Here is a 17,589-nt window from a genome sequence, read left to right as displayed (position 1 = left end):
TTCGTTGCATGTACAATACATTTTATACCTCAAGACGTCTGTTTGTTTGTTTGTTTGTTTATTTATTTGTTTAAAGTTCAAAAACCCAAAGCGAAAACATCGAATAAGTGAGCAAACTTCACTTAAAAGGAGTAATAAACCTCCACTTTTATTTTAAGTGACTTTCAGAATTGTTCTAAATAAAATAAATGTTGTTATGCAGATTCTACACAAGATATTACATTGGGGTTTATTTCTATAGAAACTGTTCTTAAAGCAAGTAGGTGTATATAATAGAGTTGATAGTTAAAATAAACTAGATATGGTGAATGATAATGAAGTATTAGAATGAATAGAGGTAGAATAAAAGAATTATTACATATATAGTTTGAATGGTGATTGTTTCTATTTTAAAACAATTTAAGTAAAGACTTTAAACGACGGATGTATGGGGGATTAAACACCGGCCAAGCAGATATAATAAATTTTGAATTTAAAAAAAATGAAGACGAAAGAACAAACAAAAAAATATTCACCTTCAGCCGTTCACCACCATGAAAAAATATAAACAGCAAATGGCAACGTCTCGCCACCAACTAAAATAAACAAATTTTGTTTTTAAAACAAAATTTGTCTATCGCATTTTCTTCGAAGAAGATCGAGGAATTTGCGGCGCAAGTGTCTGGACTCATAGACGGGGAGAGTGTCCTGAAAGGAGATAAACAAAATAAAATATTTATTATTCTTCTACTCTTAAAATGTAAATAAATAAATAAATCAGAGAGAGACTCACAGAGTTAATCGAGTTGCACCACAACACATCAGCGGCGGCCTTTGACCAATACATCACCGCCGCACATGACGCAGCGTTTACGGCTTCTTGAAAGACCTGCAGAAATTAATGCGTTCATCCATAATAATAATAGTAGTAATAACGGTAATAGTATTATTAATGAATCCACAGTAATAATAATAGTAATAACAATAACACCATTATTATTATTATTATTATTATTAATTGAAAGAACTTACAGTTAACACGAGGGCAGATATACAAAAGACAACGAGCACAACGACGGGTATGGAATCCAGCGCTTTCTCTCCCTGTTTAAATATTTGCATTTGTGTTCAAAAAGAATCAGTTGGCTTGTTATTGCTAAAAGATATACTTACTGTGTTGTTGAAGATGGGGGCGAGCTCAAGAGCGATCCATGTGAATACGGCGACGAAGATGCTCTGAAATAAACAACAATTAACACTAAGAGGGAAGGCAGAAGGAATAACAAACAATTCTCTTACCATTGTAGAAAAGAAACCGATTTGAAAGGCAGGGCTGATTAAATAACAAAAATAAAATTCAACGATTAAAATTAAGTGCTGTCTTTATTTGTTTTGCAGTTGAATTTACCTCAGCAACTCCTGCAGGAAGTAACGGCGAGCGTGATAGTGGTCGTCTACTTTGCCTTGCGTAATTTCCTGTTCAGCAGCAAACAAATAAATATTTAATTATCATTATTTCTTTAAAATAATTAAATATAAACGCACAATATAACCCGCGAGAGCCGCCTCGAGATATCCACCATTCGCTTCGTCGAGCTTGACGGGCAGCAGTTGGTTATTGAACAAAACTGCAAGTAAAACAATAATAATAATAGTAATAATAATAATAATGCAGATAGAATGTTGATTTGTCTCTTTAAGGGCAAGCAGAAGGCGCTCATATAATAATAACAGAAACAAACATAAAGAGCAAACAAAAGACGTTAATATAATAATACCAGAACCAAACAGAATAAACCAAACAGAAGACGCTAACATAATAATAACAGAAACAAACAGTGTAAACCAAACAGAAGACACTACTATAATATTCACAGAAACAAACAGAAAAAAACAAACAGAAGACGCTAATATAACAATATATATATTCAACGCTCACGGCAGTCATTCCAATAAGAAAAACGACGCTGTAAATATGTCGCCAAGGTGTCCGTGTGGGGCGCCAAAGAACTTTCCGCCGCAAGCATTTGCATAAATGTTGCAGGCATACGACAGACAGGAGAGAAGAAAGCTGAGATAATAATAGTAATAATAATCATAAAAATAATAGTAATAATGATAATAATTGCTGTAGAAATTATAGTTATTATTGCTGCTATAATAATGACCATAGCTATTATAATTTTTATTATAATCATATTAGTATTCATATTTCTGTTCTGGTTTTTCGTTTGCTTAGGTCGAAATATTAACAAAATATTAACACTAATTGGTCTTATAAAGGTATGCATTAACGACAATGGTGATTGTTATTATTTAAAAACGCGAATACTACTTAGGAAATATTATTTCTCATTGTGTAAATGTGTACATGTAAGACTGGATAACAACAAGACTATTAATGAATATTATTGTGGTGATAATGTACTTGTGCATACTTACAAATATAATAATTATTTTTCTGAAAATGTTTAGATTTGAGAAACAGAATGACACAAACTATTCTGCAAATGATGTAGATATAAGAAACGACCAAATTAATTCAAATGATGCAAATATGTGTACTTAGCAAACGCTAATGACAGTCATCTGTGGGGTGTGGATTAAAGAATAACAGTAATTAATAATTATTATCAATATTATGTAAACCTGTACACTATAGAAATAACAAATTCCACTGTGAAATTACGTATCTAAGAAACTGTAATAATTATTATTATCTGAACGTGTACACTTAGAAACATAGCAAGAATAGTAAAGAATTATTATTACTAGTATTGGGAAGATGTGTACATATTTGAAATAAGAATAATAATAGTAATATAAATATTACTTAAAGGTAAATGTATTTTAATGCATGCATTTGAGGAGCAATAACACATAATAATAATAATGACTATTAATATTATGTAAATGCGTGCGTTTAACCAGTAATAACTTTAATTACTTAAGCCTCAACAAGAAGTAATTATGCAAATGCTTACATTATAGTACTACCAACAATAGTATTAATGAAATATTTACATTTGGGAAACTATAGAAAGAGTGCTAATTATTATATGAAGATGTGGATTTATGTAATAAAGAAACTAATTCTCACTATCTTTCTGCATGCAAACCTAGGAACTACCACAGGCAACTATTCATGTCCATACTTTTAAGGAGTTGGTATAGTACTATTACTACTACTACTAATAAAAATAAAGATAATGTTTATTAACACGCAAGCATGCATATTGAAGAAGGAATAAGAATAATAGTAATTATTATTATTTTCACTAGGGTGTACATCTGCATATTTAAGTCGCTCACTTGCTGCTCCTAGGGGGCCCCAGTCCTTGGGAACGTCAAAGCAGACGGGCAGAAGATAATCGCATCTGGGGCTTCGCATTCCGTTTTTAGGGAGTTTCTCGAACCTATAAAGAAGTAAAAGTAATGAAATAAAAGCATAAAATATACACCGATAAACAAATAGAAAAAGACGTACCACTTCTTGACGCAGCGGGTGGTGAAGAATTTCGTGAATATAATTGCTGAGAAGATAATCGCATCTGGGGCTTCGCATTCCGTTTTTAGGGAGTTTCTCGAACCTATAAAGAAGTAAAAGTAATGAAATAAAAGCATAAAATATACACCGATAAACAAATAGAAAAAGACGTACCACTTCTTGACGCAGCGGGTGGTGAAGAATTTCGTGAATATAATTGCTGAAGTCAAGCGGCAAAGCACGCAAAATGAGTAGGAAAAAGACATTGTGAAGCCAAGTGCTCAGAAGAAGAAGTACCGCTTTCGAATTGCAAGATAAAGGTGATTAAGACGATTAAACATGCGAGCCCCTGGCCCGGTGTCCGTGTAAATGCCGTCATAATACCCATATATATTTCGTTGTGAGATTCAACAACAAGGGGTTCAGGCACAGGCCTTCCCATTGTTAGAATGGAGGCGCAAATCCAAATATTCCAAATCGCTGTCAAACCGATGCCAGCAATCGTCGCTATTACAAAAGTCAACAAATCCGGCATCTCGTCCAGAGCCTGTGCCCCTATCAGCATAAACTGGCGAGACCTGAACAAGGAAATAAATAAATAAATAAATAAAGAGGTAATTAACTAAATGGCGTGTGCTGCATTATTGCATTTCTCTTATTTTTAAACAAGCAAAATCAACGGGGAAGAACGCATAACCGTGTGTTATTATATTTCCATGTTTTAATTTTAAACAAATATAAAACAGCGTTATTCGTATGAGCATATATAAAATTGAACAATTTCTTCGTCTTTGTTTATGCTCACCTAGCATAGGTCTTGGGGAATATAACGGGAATGGCGCCGGTTAAGAAAGACATCGTGCCCTGTTTGAACATTGGCATCTGGATGAAAAGATTCAATAAAAAAGAAAACGAACAAAACAAACTCACGAGAATACTCGCCAGCAGCAACAAGGGGAATCCAGGGAAGAGAACTCTCGGAGTGAAGAAATGATAGAGAGTCAATAAGACGGTTAAAACCGAGAAGAAACAAGGAGCAAAAGAAGCCGCTAGAGAGACATTTCTGCCAACTCTTTTATTTATCATTGCCTTCACCCCCACCACCGCCAAAACAATCGAAAAGAATATCGTTGCAAATAAAACTTCCGTTGCTTTGAACACATCCTGCACAATGCTGTACAAAAAGGGCCGTTGATCTCTCAAAGTTGTTAAAATATCCCGGGCTTTCAAACGCCGCTGGAAACAATACTGTCCAGACACCTGCACACATATAAAGAAACGAAGAAGAAATATATCTCTATTGCGGTTTAAAGAAACTTAAGAAAACGCACCAACTCAGATGCAGTCACAGGATGCACTGTTATGCCGCCTAAACCATCGGGAATATTCAGGGTTCCTCCCGTCTCCGCTGAAAAAATAAAAAATGATAATTTATAGAATTCCTTTTGTATTGTTCTCTTGCTGGTTAAAAGTTGTTTATTTTGATTTTACTGCAAATAAATATTTTTGTTCATTGTTGTGTATTACTTTAATGTATTTTGTAAATACATATCATTACTAACATACAAATAATCATAAATTATTTATTACTACTACTACTATTGTTATTCTTATTCTTATTATTATTACTATTATTATTATTGTTACCTGTTGGGCAAGACTCCACACAAATTCCGTTTGTTGGGTTGTGTGGGTCCGGGTAATATAAGTACTGCCGTTCTTCGCCTACAACTTTGGAGCCGCAGAAGTCGGCTGAAATGAATTACAACAGGGGAATAATAACATTAGAAAACGAAAATTGAAGTGCCAAACTAAAAAGACAAACCGTTCAAGTCGTAAGGCGCCAAATGCCTTAGGTTTCCGCTGTAGCAGGCCGTCGCACTCAGAAGAAAAGTTGCAAAGGACAAGCAACCGGTAAATAGCGTCAAAGTGGAGTCCGAATACCATTTCTTCACTGGGGTTTCTTCTTGAGCACATTTCTGCTTCTTTCCCCAATATTGGCCCATGTTGAAGGAAAAGACTTGGGAGAAAAAAAGGCAGAAAAAGATGAAATTCAAAAAGGAAGTGGAACGGATCGCAGGTTGCGTCAGGGCAATGGGTAATAAACACGGAGAGAGATATCCAACAAAAAGGAATAAAACCCTCTCACAGCACAAATATTGTTCTTTATCAGTATTGTTTATGAACAGCTTCACCCAATGCTGGTGCTTTGGTGTCAAGTGCGCGACGAAACATCGGCTGTTCGCAATTTGCAAAATCATCAGGTGTACGTACACTTCAGCGTGCTGCTGCAGCAAGAGCCGTATCATGTTGAATTATTTGAATGTTACTGGTATTCAGTCAAGTGACTGTCTTTCTTTTAAAAATATATTTCCTATACCTCCTTTTTGCCTATTGATCAAAGTTCGCCTTATTGGTAGGTGGCGGCGATGCTAAGTGACAGGGCTTGAGAGGCTGATTCACTGTTCAAGTTAGTCATGCGAAATAAATTTGCTTTACTATTTAGTTGCCATAAACTGCATGCAAAAGCGTATTATGGAAAGAGAAAAAGGGCTGTCCAGCGAAACAGTGTGAGTGAAGGGGAATAGCTAGCATTTGCTGCATGATTCCTTCTAATATATATGATTCGTTCATTCGTTTGAACATTCAAGTTTAACAATACGTTTAGCCTAATAGGCGTTCTACGCAGGTAGCGAGGTGACCAAGTAAAAAGAAATCCCTCGGACTTCATTTTCGGTTTATTGGCGGATAATCTCAAACGCCCATCAATTCACTTTGGCATGCATTCAACTTGTTCAAGGAGCGCCTTCTACCCCAGACGATAATTGAAATTCGAGGGCCTACACTATTGGCAGGTTCTGCAGGAACTCCGTGGGTAAACGTTTTATTAACAAGCGAATTGAAAGCGAAAATAGCGCCGCTTGGCTGCGGAAAACGAAATTTCATTCCGCTCTTAACATGTGCAAATTCAAGAGACCGCTGGCCCCCAAAGGAAGCCCCTACGGTGAAGTCCTCAGCCTGCATTTACAGCATAACCAGAAGAAAAAGTAATACGTTTCTTTACTATTCAAAGACAAAATACACAGAAGATAGAGGGTATATAAAACGCACACATACAGCGCAATCCGTACTTGTAATTTTTCTGAAGAATAGGCGTGCGAGTCGTGATGATGGGGCTTCCAATGAGAACCATCAGGGTATACATTCATTCTTGTTGCAAATATATCCAAGTCGAAATAACTTGAAATCCTCTTCACTACTTTCTGAAAAGTAGGAAAACCGTCAGGGTTTTCGTGCTTCAGGTGCCGAGACCATTTGCACATACCCGCGGTGCTCAGCCCTCCTGTTTGTTCGCTTTCAGCAGCAGCAGCAGCAGGTGAGGCAGCAGCAGCAGCAGGTGCTGCAGCAGCAACAGCTGAGGCACTAGGTGCAGCAGCAGCAGCAGGTGAGGCAGCAGCAGCAGGTTCCTGTGGTTGTTCTGGTGCAGCATCGGATGAAGCTGCTGCGGCTTCCTCCCTGTGTAAACCCCCGAAGGCACACACAAACAAGATAAAAATAACAAATAAAAGAAAATAAAAAGCAGATATATCAGCAAATAAAACAAACAAAAACAAACAAGACGACGAATAAACCCAAATAAAACAACATACCAAAAATAAAACAACCGGTAAAAACACCAAAAACAAAACAGCAAAAAAAGAATACATATAGCATCCGAGGAAACGAAGAAAGGGAGAACAAATGAAGTTAAAACAACAAATAAAAACAGAAAGAAATCAACAGAAACGAGAAGAAGAAGGAGCAGAAGAAAGGGAAGACAGAAAAGAAGAAAGAGAAGGAGCCGCATTAAGTTATTAAATTAATTAAATGTTTAAACGTAAAAAGAATAAAAAATAAATTTCAAGTTACCCCGAATAAGAAGAAAGTTCGCTTAAAAGGGCTTTGAAAATCGCACTGCTTTCCTCTTCACTGAAAAATGAAGGAATGCAAATACTGCCGCCTGTTAGGGCTTTCTGAACAACAAAACACACAAACACAATATATATATATATATATATATATAGCATATGCATATATAGCATATACATACATAGCATATACATATATAGGTGTATGATGCATGTACATATATATATATATATATATATATAATGCATGCAGGCTGATGCCTTTGAGATATGCCGAGTGGAGTAGGCAAACCCCAGTGTGGACAAACAACAACAGAACGCAATTTTGTATGAATTCTGCTGAAGTGTTGCTCGCTCTTAATAAATAGCAGTAATAAAAGGGTAGTTTTTCTTCTTAATATCAATGTTATTTAAATATATTAATTAGCAAACAAACATAAACACAAATACGTAAATACGCATACATATACGAACAACTCATCATACATATAAATAAGTCTACGTACTCGTTATAAGCCAACATATGTGCAAATGGAAATATCATACATAATACATACAATATATATTGCATGTTATATATATACATATAATTATGCATACATAACTACATATATATACATATATATATTGTCAATATGCTGATAAACGAGTTAAAATATATGGAAACAAGCAAATGTACATACAAGTTAATATACACAGGAATGTACAAAAGAAAGTTAATGTCCATATTACGTAAAAGCAAATGCCATAAAGTAAATGATTGTTAGTACATATGTATATAAATGTACGTAGATATATATTATATTTAATGTCTAAATTATATGAAAGAAATACCATGAAGTCGCCGTGAGTTTCTGCATCACACATAGCGAATTGGCTGCGAACGAGAACGGCGTGTGCATTATCAAGACATTCTCTTTTTTCTCGTTCATGTTTATCTTCTGCAGTTCTTCCTGAGAAAGTAAATCCTTCTAAACATTTATTTTTTTCTTCTTCTTTTAATTCCGCACCTTGAGGTGTATGTACACCTGAGACCCGTTTATCCTTGCGCCAGCGGCCTTTCATTTCCTCTGTGGGATCTGCAGCTGAAATAAGGTGGGAAAGCGGAAGAAAAACGAAGGAATCTTTTTATTAAATTAATTACTTAATTGCATTTCATTTAATTTCCTCACAATCTGCTGCAATTAGCTCTCTTCCTCCAGAAGAATCGCTGGCTACCCCCGATCGGTTGGCGGAAGCAAATCCGAGGAAAGCATATACTATGAGACTACTCTGGAGTTCTTTTGAGTTTTTCTTGTATATTTCTTGAGAAATATTGAGGAAAATAAATATAAATTAGCCCAATAACAATACAAATTTGATGCAGCATCTCTTTTAATGAAGATTGCGGCTGTAGGAGCTACTGCATGCTGTGACTACAACAAACACCGCCACCACTCTAGGTAAGTTTGTTCCATCTCTACAGTATATCAACTAAAAAAGATCAATAATTGTTGTTCAATTTGTTTATTTATGTTTAAATACACTCTATTTTAGAACGTTTTAACTGTTTTACTTGCAAAGACAATCGAGACACTGCAGCTATACAAGCAACCACCAACCACCGGGCCCCCCATCTCCCCTCCTTTAGCATTAATTTGTTGTAATATTTATTTTAATATTAATTCATATTCTTCTATTTGCATTTACTGAGCTGCTGATGAATTTCTGCCGTATGTCTATCTGCGCGATGCCCTCTCACTGGGCTAGCAGAAAGAGAAGTATACGTTAAAAAATAAAATAAGCATTACTACTATTATTACTTCTATCATGTTTATTATTATTTATTAATAAAGAAATCAATAAATAAAGAATACTTATTCATTGATTTCTCTCTTGTGCGTTAGTAGAAGTAGCTGTACTTTACGCTTACGGATCTCTCTCTTCTCTTAAACTCCACTCAACGCTCTAAACCTTAACAAGCAACAGCAACAGCAGCAGTAGCATCAGCAGCAGCAACAGCAGCACCACCACCAGCAGCATTAACAGAAGCAGCAACCGCAGCACTAGCAGCAGCAGCAGCAGCAGCACCAGTAGCAGCAGGAGCAGCTGCCACAGAAGAGCAAAGAAATCCTTTAAAAGAAAAAAAAGAATATAGTTTTTGTTTATTTAATTGGCGTACTACACCTCAGCTGTGAGTCTATCTCAGCAGCGAGACAGAGACAAAAAAATAATGCAAGAAGAGACAAAGCAAAACAACAGACAAAACAAAACAAATAAACAAAAGAAAAACAAACAAACAAAACAAGCAGGGAGAAATATAACAAAATAAAGTACAGACAAACACTCAGAGCAATCAACACCAAGCAAACAGAACAAACAAAACAAAGACAGCAAAAACAAACAAAAAGAGAAAAGACAATCTTCACCAGCACTGTTAACAGACATCAGGTGTCTGTACACCTCGAACTGCACTTTCTATTTCCTTAAACAGATATAAAAAAAACAAACTAAATAGCAGGCACAAGCTGCTGCATTTTCCTATCCCTGTGAGCAACACCGGAGAAGCTGCGACAGCCAATTCAAGGCCATATCCTGTTGCTGCTTCTGCTGCTGCTGCTGCTGCTGCTGCTGCTGCTGCAGTTGTTGCTGCTGGTTGCTGCTGCTTCCCCATGTCCCTGTTGGTGCTCGCAGCACAGCCACTCTATTAAGGAGAATCCTCATTAAGTTCGTCTCGGCGCACCCAAAGCCCACGGGGGCTGCTGTTGCTGCTGCTGCTGCTGCTGCTGTTGCTGCTGCTGCTGGCTGTGCTGCTGCTGGGGCTTCTATTGTCTCGAGAAACGAAGAGAAGTTTGTTTTGTCTTCTCCTCTGGCGTCGCTGTTCCCCCCAAACCCCTTTTCCTTACTCAGTGCAGCACCTGCACTGCTGCTGCTGCTGCTGCTGCTGCTGCTGTTGCTGTTGCAGGAAGTTTCCAGTTGCAATAAGGAAACAAACGACAGCTCGCTGGGGTTCGAACGCGTGCGCTGCTGCAGCCAGCGTGAGGCCTCAGGGTTGTAGACAGCTGGGCAAAGAGTTTCTATGATTGTTTGCTCTCGGATATCTTTTTCTGCTTTGTCTGTTTGCTGTTTGCTGCTCTCTCTTAATCTCTTACTCGCGCCGCGCTCCAGCGTACTTTTGCTGCTGAGGATTCTCTCTAACCCGTCTTTGTTTGAGGTGTATATATGAGGCTTGCTGCTTGGTGTTGGTGTGTCTATACACCGCAGCTCCAGGCAACCCTTTGCTGCTGTAACATCCTCTGCTGCTGCTGCAGCAGCAGCAGCAGCAGCAGCCACAGCAGCAGCAGCTCCTCTCTCGAGCAGACCCAGCTGCATGCACACGTTGAGGGCGCTGGCGGCCCCACAACAGAAAACAGTAGAAGGTGCTGCAACCCACCTCTCTGCTGCAGCAGCAAGCAAACCCTGCAGCCCTCTACGCAGCCGCAACAACTCAGCAGCAGCTGCTGCAGCTGCTGCAGCAGCAGCAGACTCTTCATCCAGCAAGTCGCATTCTCTCTGCTTCATAGCTGCTGCTTCCTCTTCCGCCTCAACCGTTGCAGACAAGAACAGGGAATCCTCAAGGGTGGGGGCCCCATGGGGCCCCTCAAGGGGGGGGCCCCCAATGGGCCCATCAAGGGGGGGCCCCCCATGGGGCCCCTGAAGGGGGGGCCCCCCAATGGGCCCATCAAGGCGGGGCCCCCCAATGGGCCCATCAAGGGGGGGCCCCCCATGGGGCCCCTGAAGGGGGGGCCCCCCATGGGGCCCCTGGGTTTGTATTGGTGAGGGTGTTTGGTATTGAGTAAGTGCGTTGAGAAGTTTAGCTGCGTCTGCTGTTAGTAGGGCAGCTTCATTTGCATGCATAAAGGCTAATCTCTCTTGTGCTGCATTTATAATAAGCAGACAAATATCTCGCAGCAGCTGCACCACCGTTGACTCCCCCTCCTCCTCTGGGGGCCCCCCATCCTCAAGGGGGCCCCTCTCCACAAGGCAGGCTGTACCCTCAGGGGGGCCCCAGGCACTCGGGGGGGCCCCCTCGCTTGTTGTGCTGCACTGCAAAGGCTGGGTAGCAGCAGCAGCACCTGTTGCAGCAGTACTTGCTGCTGCTGCTGCTGCTGCTGCTGCTGCTGCTGCTGCCCTAGGGCCCCCAACGGGGCGCCTGGGGGGCCCCTCTCCAGCCATACGAAGGAGGGCCCCCACAAGGTAAGGGTGGGAGAGGGCCCCCAGAACAACGTTTGCTGCATGCAGCAAGGTGGAGGTAGAAGCTGTAATCAATCTGCTGCTGAAGCAGATTAAAATAGCCTCTAAAGAAGCAATAGACGGCATATGCAGCGCTGTAAAGGTTCCCTGCTGCTGCTGTTCCTGCTGCTGCTGCTGCTCGTGCTGCTGTTGCTGCTCTTGCTGCTGCTGCTGCACCTGTTGGTGCTGATCAAGAGACGAAGAAGGCCCAAGAGATTCCAAATTGAGAGAAGGCGGGGCGTCTGTCTGCTGCTGCAGCACGGCAGTGCTGCACGGGTGTTTACTGCTGCTGCTGCTGTTGCTGCTGTTGTCGCTGCTGTTGCTGCTGTCCACGTTGTCGATGTTTTCGGTGCTATTATAGCTGCTGCTGTTACTGTCTTTGCTGCTGCTGCTGGTGCTGCAGCTGCTGCTGTTCCTTGTGCTGTTGCTTTCCCACTTCTGCTGCTGCTGCAGCAGCTGTATCTGCGGCAGCAGCCGCATTGCTGCAGCAGCAGCAAGGGGTGTAAGAGAGCAGAAGGGAAGCAATTCAAAGTGAAGACAAGCAACAGCTTCTTCAATAGAAATAAATACAAACGGGCAGAGACGCCGCCTTGCTGCTACGAGGCCCCTTACGTGCTGCAGCAGCTCAATGCCAGCAGCAGATTCTCCACGGGCCCCAACCTGCTGCTGCTGCTGCTGCTGCTGTTGTTGTTGTTGCTGCTGCTGCTGCTGTTGCTGCTGCTGCTGCTGCTGCTCGTATAGAGAGGGCGGGGCCCCAAGGGGTAGCTGCAGCTGTCTCCGCAGCAACCCAAAGATGCAGAGCTGCAGCAGCTGGCAGTCACTTGCAAGGGGCCCCTCCACAAGCCGCATCCACCGGGCTTCTCTGCTCTGCTGCTGCTGCTGCTGCTGCTGCTCCTGTTGGTTGCATGCAAGTTCTGCTTGCAGTTGTCTCTCCAGCTGCCGCTGCTGCCGCACCACAATTAAATCAACATGCAGACGGCACAGCTGCAGCAAATGCGTCTCTAGCTCTGCTGCTGCAGCAGCACCACTACCACCGTAGCTGCTGCTGCTGCTGCTGCTGCTGTTGTATGGGCCTGGTTGCGCGCTGCTGTCGACCTGCTGCTGTCTCCACCGACAGCGTAGGAGCTGAGCAGCGGCGATAGCCCTGAGAGACACATCAAGGGGCAGCAGCAGCACCTGCTGCTGCTGCTGCTGCAGCTCATGGGCAGCAAATGAGAAGAAGAGAGCAGCACGAGGCAATGCGGGAGCAGCAGCAGCAACCGCCTCCAGCAGCGCAACAGCAAGGGGCCCTGGGAAGTGCCTCTCGCTGCCAGCTGCTGCTGCTGCTGTTGATGCTGCTGCAACTGCAGTTGCACTTGCTGCTGCTGCTGCTGCAGCAAGAACTGCTTCTCCACTTGCAGGCCCAACCACATGAGGCCCCTCCTGAAGCACTCCCTTTGCTGCACTGCACTGAGAAGATTGTCTATCAAGCGGAGAGGTGTTAGGTGTGCTGCTGCTGCTGCTGCTGCTGCTGCTGGTGCTGCTGCTGCTCTCCGGGTGTATGTACAGGTTGGCTGGGGCCCCCGGGGCCCCCCAGCGGAGGAGGGCCCCCGCAAGGGCCCCCCATAGAGACGGAGAAGAGAGAGGTAGGCGTGAGGCTTCAGCTGCAGCAGCAAGAAGAGTTGAAGGGGGTAGAGGGAGGGAGGCGTTTGCTGCTGTGCGAGATAAGTGCTGCAGCAGCTGCAGCAGCAGCTGCCGGCAGTAGAAGCCTGAGGCCCCTGCTGCTCGCAGCCCTTCAACTGTCTCTTTAAAAGATAAATAGGGGGCCCCCCTTCTTAACTTTGAAAACCACAGAGACACGACGCCTTCACGTCGTACACCCACACCGCCTAAGCTTATCAACACGCGGCTTAAGTGACTCAGCCGCCACTGGCTAGCTAGCTGCTGGCTAGCTAGCTGCTGGTTAGCTAGCGATTGGCTAGCTACGCCTTGGCTAGCTAGCTGCTGGTTAGCTAGCTGCTGGCTAGCTAGCTGCTGGCTAGCTAGCTGCTGGTTAGCTAGCGATTGGCTAGCTACGCCTTGGCTAGCTAGCTGCTGGTTAGCTAGCTGCTGGATAGCTAGCTGCTGGCTGGCTGAAGGCAGCCGGTGGAGCCAGCCGCTGCGAGGTGAAGCAGCTGCTGCGTTGGTGGTTGGGGGGCCCCTGCGTAAGGAATAGCGATAGGGGGGGGCCCCCCAGCATTGAGGGTCCCCCGTAAGAGAAGATGAGTTGCGTGCAGCAGCAGCAGCAGCAGCAGCAGCAGCATTGCTGCTGCTGGGGGCCCCCTGTGGATTAGAATGAGAAGAAATAATATAAGACTCGAATGCACTTAAAAGGCGTTCATGTCGGACGCCTAAGCTGCCTAGAGACTCCAACAGAGACACCCAAAGAGACGGAGACAGCAGCGGGGGCCCCCCGCTCTCTATACCTTGGGGGCCCCTCAGGGGGGGCCCCCTGGGGCCCCCTATTGCAGGCAAAGCAAAGAGCTGCTGCTGCTGTTTGCTGCTGCTACTTTGAAGCGTTTCTCCTCTGTCAGAGGTGCGCTTCCTTGGGGCCCTAGGCAGCAGCAGCTGCAGCTGCTGCTGCGCTGCTTCTGCTGCTGCTGTCAGCAGCGGAGTGTATGGCAGCTGAGCAGCAGCAAAGGCCTTCAGCAGCAACACGAGGGTAACAAAGTGCTGCTTTGCTTCAGCTGCAGGGAAGGAGCCTCCAGTTCTACTTCTGCTGCTGCTGCTTCTGCTGCTGCTGCTGCTGCTGCTGCGGAGAAGAGGCCCGAAGCTGTGAATACACTTGGAGAGCAGCTTTGTGTCTCGTATACGAAAGACAAAGAAGAGAGCATGAAGAGCTCTAGCAACATCAATAAGCCGCACATCTAACCACTTAATCAGAACTGTACATACAGTGCAGCGCAGCACAGGCAGCATGCGTATACCAGCGACAGCATAGCTATGCAGCAGAAAAGCAGCTTCTGCTGCTGAGAGATGTGGGGCCCTCCGCATGCATGCTGCATGCAGCTGTCTCCATACAGTAGGATTTATATTGCTATCATTTGCAGCAGCCCATACAGCCGAAACTAACTCTGTTGATTTCAATGCAGATATACACCCTAAGGGCCTCCCGCTCAAGCGTTTCTTTAAATAAACAGGTAAAGAATGTCGGCTAATAGACGGGGGCCCTACATAAACTTTTTGAAATAGACCAGGTGGTGAAGGGGGGCCCCACAGCATTCTTGTAGAAGTGCAATACTTAAGGGGGGGGCCCCCAGGGGGGCCCCCTGAGGGGGGCCCTCCTTCCTCTTGTTGTTGCACAGCTATAATACCCTTTTCAACTTGCTGCTGATATAATAATGAACGGCGTCGAGCCTCTTGTTGCAAACACCAGTTGCTAATTGCTTTAGCTGTCTTTCTTCGGGTAGAGAAACATCGATAGAAACTAAACCCTACAGATATAGAGCCTCGGGGGGCCCCCGGGGGCCCCAAGGGGCCCCCTGAATGCATTTAAAGCCAAGAGAAAAACCTTTTAAAAAGAAGAAGGTAATACATACTTCGGTTTGATTGGAAGGCAGAGATAAATGCAGAAAAATATACGTCAATGAGATGATTAGGGTTTAGGGTTTAGGGTTTAGGGTTTAGGGTCTTTGTCTAGTGAGTAAAGAGCTTTAGAAATTAGGGTTTCGGGTTTAGAGCTTACCCTCCAGGGTTTAGGGTTTAGGGTTTAGGGTTTAGGGTTTAGGGTTTAGGGTTTAGGTTTTAAAGGGTTCAGGGTTGGCGGGCGAGGGCTTCGAATACGAAGGCGTGCAAACACCGCTTAAAAGGAGTTAAATAAAGAAGAAAAACAAATTAAATTCAAAAAAAAGAATAAAAAAGAAACAAACGTCAAAAATAAACAATCTATACACAACGGAAGAAAACAAGAGAGGGGGCCCCCCCTGGGGGGCCCCTAAGAACGTCTTTACTTCTTCTTATTTTTCTGTGATTTCACGCGAGAAATGAATAAATAATAATAATAATTATAACAATAACAATAATAATAACAATAATAAATTTAAAAGGGTTGTTTCCTTAGGAAATGAAATATATAGAAGCGACAAAAAAGAATGAAGGGTGTTTGAGTTGAAGAAGTAATACAGAAATAATTATTTATAAATTTGTGTATAAGAAAAAAATAATAAATACTAAAAGGATATTCATGTCTTCATATTCTTATATAACTGTTTGTTATATACATATATATATATATGCATATATATATTATATATACATATATAGATATATACAATATATGAATGTATATATATATATATATATATTGTTTAGTACCCATATTAGCCGTCTATCTTTATTGAGCTTATCTGCATATGAAGTTCTTTTCTCTGATTTTGTTTGATTTATTAAGCAGCAACAAAAACAACTAATATTATATAGGGGTAGATTTGTGTATATATATATATATATATACTTAGGCGTGTGAGTACGTGAGTGTCTATATGTGTATATCTTTATTCTTTAATGCATTTCTTCTTTATTTAAATATAACTTTTCTAAAGAAGTACTGTAAGCCTGTTGTTTTCTTCAGAAGACTCTCTCCTCATTCATCAATCCTTACTTTACCAGCCTCTCGGCATCTCAAATAAAAAAACAGATATATATATGTATACTTTTTTTTGTTTTTTTATTAATATATATATATTTACGTTGTGCAAGTTATTGTTAATAGAATGCACGGCGATATTTCTTTTCTTAATATACACCCCGAATGAAGTGTGTATAGATTGACTAAGTATAGTGTTGTTGTTTGGAGTCAAAGTCTTGAAGAGAAGAAATAATATTACTGTTCTTGTGCATTTAAAAGCTCAAATAGAGTATTATACTTATTCAACTTTTAAAGAAAAGGTAAGAGGTGCAGTCTGTTGTTCTATATGAAGAAAAGACCCTATAAACTTTTGCAGTTTGTATTCATCTTCATATATCTTATTCCTCCTATATTTTGATATAATCTTCTTGGCGGTCTTGCATTTAATATACATGCAAAAGGCTGAAGTTTACTTTTCTTTTTTCTTCGTTTGGATGCTTGTTTATTAATTTATTTTTTATTGTGCTGGGGCCCCTCGTACTACTGTTTAACAAATCTAAGGGCTGTGCAGAGAGTGAAAGTAATGCATTTTAATGTGGTAGAAGATGCTTAAAAAACATCTTCTATTTATTTATTTATTTAAGTAATAAATAAATATTTATTTATTATTCTTTAATAATAAGAAATAGAATGCCTCTACTTCATGGTGGTGGTATTAAGAAGAAAGCAATTAGAAGGATTTGTTTGATTTTGCATAAATAGAAGATGTATTTATTATTTATTTAATAAATAAATATTCTATTTATTTATTTATTATTTAGTTAATCTGAACGAACTTCTCTTCACTCTGCCTTCTTCAAGAACATGCCGGTTGCAAAATCAGACAAATCCTTCTAACTGCTTTCTTCTTAGAACTACCACCATGAAGTAGATACATTCTATTTCTTTTTTATCAGCCGCTTCAACGGCATTTATTTCTTCTATTATATATATAATAAGATAGGTGCACTCGCACTTTCTTTCTGAGTAAATAGACCTCAATAGTTTCTTCTGGAAACAGACAGAAATATCTTTATCTTCTGACTAGCGATCTACTCAATTTGCAAAATGTTGTGGGGCCCCTTCTTTCATATTATCTATTCATTAATCCAGAGGGTTCGAGTTATACGTGAGACTTCGGTTTATCAGGAAATTATATTTCTTAATGCGGCGATCTACTGGTAGATACCCTCGTTTAAATATACTAGACGATATTCTCTTACCTACCTGAAGATGAACATACACCCCAACGCATGTCTGAAACCTCCTGAAGTTTAAATAAATGTGCTCTGTAAGACTGCTGTTCTTTCGTAGTCATATCCACCTCTTATTGCCTCTTC

The 17,589-nt window shown here is 41.5% G+C and overlaps 3 protein-coding genes across 3 annotated transcripts; all 3 read right to left on the bottom strand.

Moving 5' to 3' along the window:
- Window positions 1-597: 597 nt before the first annotated feature.
- Window positions 598-4,348, bottom strand: EAH_00043100 (hypothetical protein, conserved; the record flags this gene model as incomplete). The annotated part of the gene is made up of 9 exons (XM_013395001.1): window positions 598-687; window positions 773-868; window positions 1,153-1,215; window positions 1,525-1,607; window positions 1,919-2,050; window positions 3,292-3,395; window positions 3,467-3,569; window positions 3,764-4,044; window positions 4,272-4,348. The coding sequence occupies 9 exons, from the start codon at window positions 4,346-4,348 to the stop codon at window positions 598-600; spliced, it is 1,029 nt and encodes a 342-aa protein (XP_013250455.1).
- Window positions 4,349-6,220: 1,872 nt separating this feature from the next.
- Window positions 6,221-8,241, bottom strand: EAH_00043090 (hypothetical protein, conserved; the record flags this gene model as incomplete). The annotated part of the gene is made up of 4 exons (XM_013395000.1): window positions 6,221-6,484; window positions 6,598-6,982; window positions 7,376-7,479; window positions 8,209-8,241. 4 exons carry the CDS (start codon window positions 8,239-8,241, stop codon window positions 6,221-6,223), a joined length of 786 nt encoding a protein of 261 aa, XP_013250454.1.
- Window positions 8,242-9,894: 1,653 nt separating this feature from the next.
- On the bottom strand, window positions 9,895-14,865 carry EAH_00043080 (hypothetical protein, conserved; the record flags this gene model as incomplete). Its single annotated transcript, XM_013394999.1, has 3 exons — window positions 9,895-13,493; window positions 14,070-14,528; window positions 14,838-14,865. The coding sequence occupies 3 exons, from the start codon at window positions 14,863-14,865 to the stop codon at window positions 9,895-9,897; spliced, it is 4,086 nt and encodes a 1,361-aa protein (XP_013250453.1).
- Window positions 14,866-17,589: the final 2,724 nt, after the last annotated feature.

Source organism: Eimeria acervulina, genomic scaffold (assembly GCF_000499425.1).
Source record: "Eimeria acervulina Houghton genomic scaffold, Eah_scaff570, whole genome shotgun sequence".
NCBI classification, from domain to species: domain Eukaryota; phylum Apicomplexa; class Conoidasida; order Eucoccidiorida; family Eimeriidae; genus Eimeria; species Eimeria acervulina.
Note: the sequence above shows the minus strand (reverse complement) of the source record. Positions and strands in the feature narration are given on the sequence as shown.